Here is a 2498-nt window from a genome sequence, read left to right on the forward strand (position 1 = left end):
ATGTAAATTTGTTCGCATGAAAAAACCATAATTTTTCGCAAATATGAACAGAGTACTAGGCTTTAGAGACCGAATTTTACAGTTGTGCCTATAGAATTTTAAAAGGGGTAACAAAAGTTTGGTTGCTTTAATCGAAATTCTTCTTTGTCAACTGTCTTTCTGTTGATAGAACCGACAAATTCTATGTGTACAACCGAATCATTCGATTGGCAACAAATTCGGTTGCTATAACGAATCTGTATTCTCTGTGTAGTTTTCAAACATTATATCCATTATCAAATGTATCGCATACATGACTTGTAAATTAAAATGGGAAACGGATGTTGCTTTAATACGTTTTATTTTTGAGATAAATGCTCGTTACATGTGTAACAAATCAAATGATATTCTAAATAAGCTGTTTCATTAAAGTTCTCTCGTTCAAAAAAGCCCGATTAATCTTGCTTAGAGTGGCCTTTCCTTGGTTATATAGGGAGTGAAAATTATATTTAAATCCATTTATTAAGAATCGACTCAACATAAAACAACTAAAATGCGTTTTGCATTCTTTCATATAGTGATCGTGTTAATAATAATTTGTAAAATCAAACGTATATATACGGGACAATTGTATATATCGGATGCTAATAATACGTTTTATATAGAATTCGAGAATAATGTATGTACCTAAAACAAATTGAACAATAAATCAAATAATAAATTACAGCAAATATTCCAATTACAATATTATTTTAGTTTAGTTGGTTTGTAAGTCAGCATGAATGCTCAAAAATGAACATGTCTCTAGTGGAAATGAAGACGAGTGCAAAGTCTCTGGAACTGAACACATTGATTAAAAGTGTTAATGAAAATAATAATATTACTGGTAAATATTTTTGGATAGGTGGCATTCGGAACGAATTACCAACTGAAAACTTCCACTGGCATACAACGGGTGAAAAATTTACATACACTGATTGGCTTGGCGATTATCCAAATTACGGTAGCAGTCCACAAGCTTGTGTTGAAATGGTGTTAGCTTTTGATTGGAAATGGCGTAACTATGACTGTTCCTCAAGAAATGGTTTCGTATGTGAATTCAACAAAGAAAAAATAGTTAAAAAGGAAGATTTAAAAGTTGAGAACCTTAAGTTACAAAAAGAACTAATAAAGCAACAAAAGGAACATCAGGAGCAGTTACAGAAACTTAAAGAACAATATTTAGATCTACAAAATAGTTCTCGTTATATCAATATATATTTTAATAACATTTATTCCAACTAATCGTAAACTTTGTTGGAACACTATATGCTCAATTCACAATTGATGTCCTAGTGTTGTAGCATTGTATGTCATAAATATTTTTCAAACAAATTTTTCGAAACAAAAACAAAACATTAATAAAAAAAATTACAACATACAACGCTACGACACCAATTGTGAATTGGGCAATAGTGTTTATGATAAATTCGAAAATTAAAAGAAAAAAATAATGATAAAAAAACGAAACAAAAATGTGTTTTCATTAATAAAACCGATATCTTGCTATACTATCTACCCAATATAGTAAAATTGTTTTTTTGTGAAAAGTGCAATTACAGATTTATCTCAATAATACAAGCTTAATGCTTGTAATTCCAACAAATAGATATCCGCACAGTGTCAGATTTTTTTTAAATTAGACAGTCAAACATTTTAAACAGAATTGAAAAAAAATGTTTTAAAAAAAATAAACAATTAAGTTATGTCTTTTCTCATTTTAGCTAGAATTTAATATTGTAAAATATTTTGCTGAAAATTAAGTCAAATTTTTAATATAAAAATTGTTTTATTTCATATTTAAATGTGTTTTTTAATGTTTTTAGCACAATTTTATTTAGGTAATTTTAGATATTGATAGATATATTAGAGAAGCTCTTAATAATTTTTTTAAAATAGACGAAAGCTTTTTTCTTTTATCAGCTAGTCTCCAGCTTTTAATCATTTTCTGAACTTTCTTTAAAAGAAAATAAAAATGAAACTGCCTCTGCAGAACAATTTTTTCCAAAATGGTGATGAAAATATCTGAGCATAAAGCAAGTAAGAGAGCTATATTCGGCTGTGCCAAATCTTTTATACTCTTCACCAAATTATACTTCAGAATAAAAATTTGAAATATTTTTAGGTAAACAAAATTAATTTTTTTTCAAATTGTTTTTTTTTAATTTTTTTTTAATTTTTCGCGAAAAAAAAAACTTTTGGTGAAAAAAAATTCGGGTTAAACAATATTTTTTCCGATTTTGACCCATTGTAGGTCCAACTTACTACGGTCTTATATACGTCATTGCAAAGGTCTTTGAAATATCTATCATTAGATATCCATATTGTCTATATTAATGACTTAGTAATCCAGATATAGGTCAAAAATCGAGGTTGACTTGGTTTTTTCCTCATATCTCAGCCATTTGTGGACCGATTTTGCTGATTTTAAATAGCAAACTACTCGAAAGCATGTCTGAATTATTGAAGATTTGGATCCC

The 2498-nt window shown here is 28.0% G+C and overlaps 1 protein-coding gene across 1 annotated transcript; it reads left to right on the plus strand.

The window, feature by feature from the left end:
- Positions 1-777: 777 nt before the first annotated feature.
- On the plus strand, positions 778-1263 carry LOC135951733 (lithostathine-like). The gene has a single exon (XM_065501437.1). It carries the CDS (start codon positions 778-780, stop codon positions 1261-1263), a length of 486 nt encoding a protein of 161 aa, XP_065357509.1.
- The last annotated feature ends 1235 nt before the right edge of the window (positions 1264-2498 follow it).

This window comes from Calliphora vicina, chromosome 1 (genome assembly GCF_958450345.1).
Source record: "Calliphora vicina chromosome 1, idCalVici1.1, whole genome shotgun sequence".
NCBI classification, from domain to species: Eukaryota; Metazoa; Arthropoda; class Insecta; order Diptera; family Calliphoridae; genus Calliphora; species Calliphora vicina.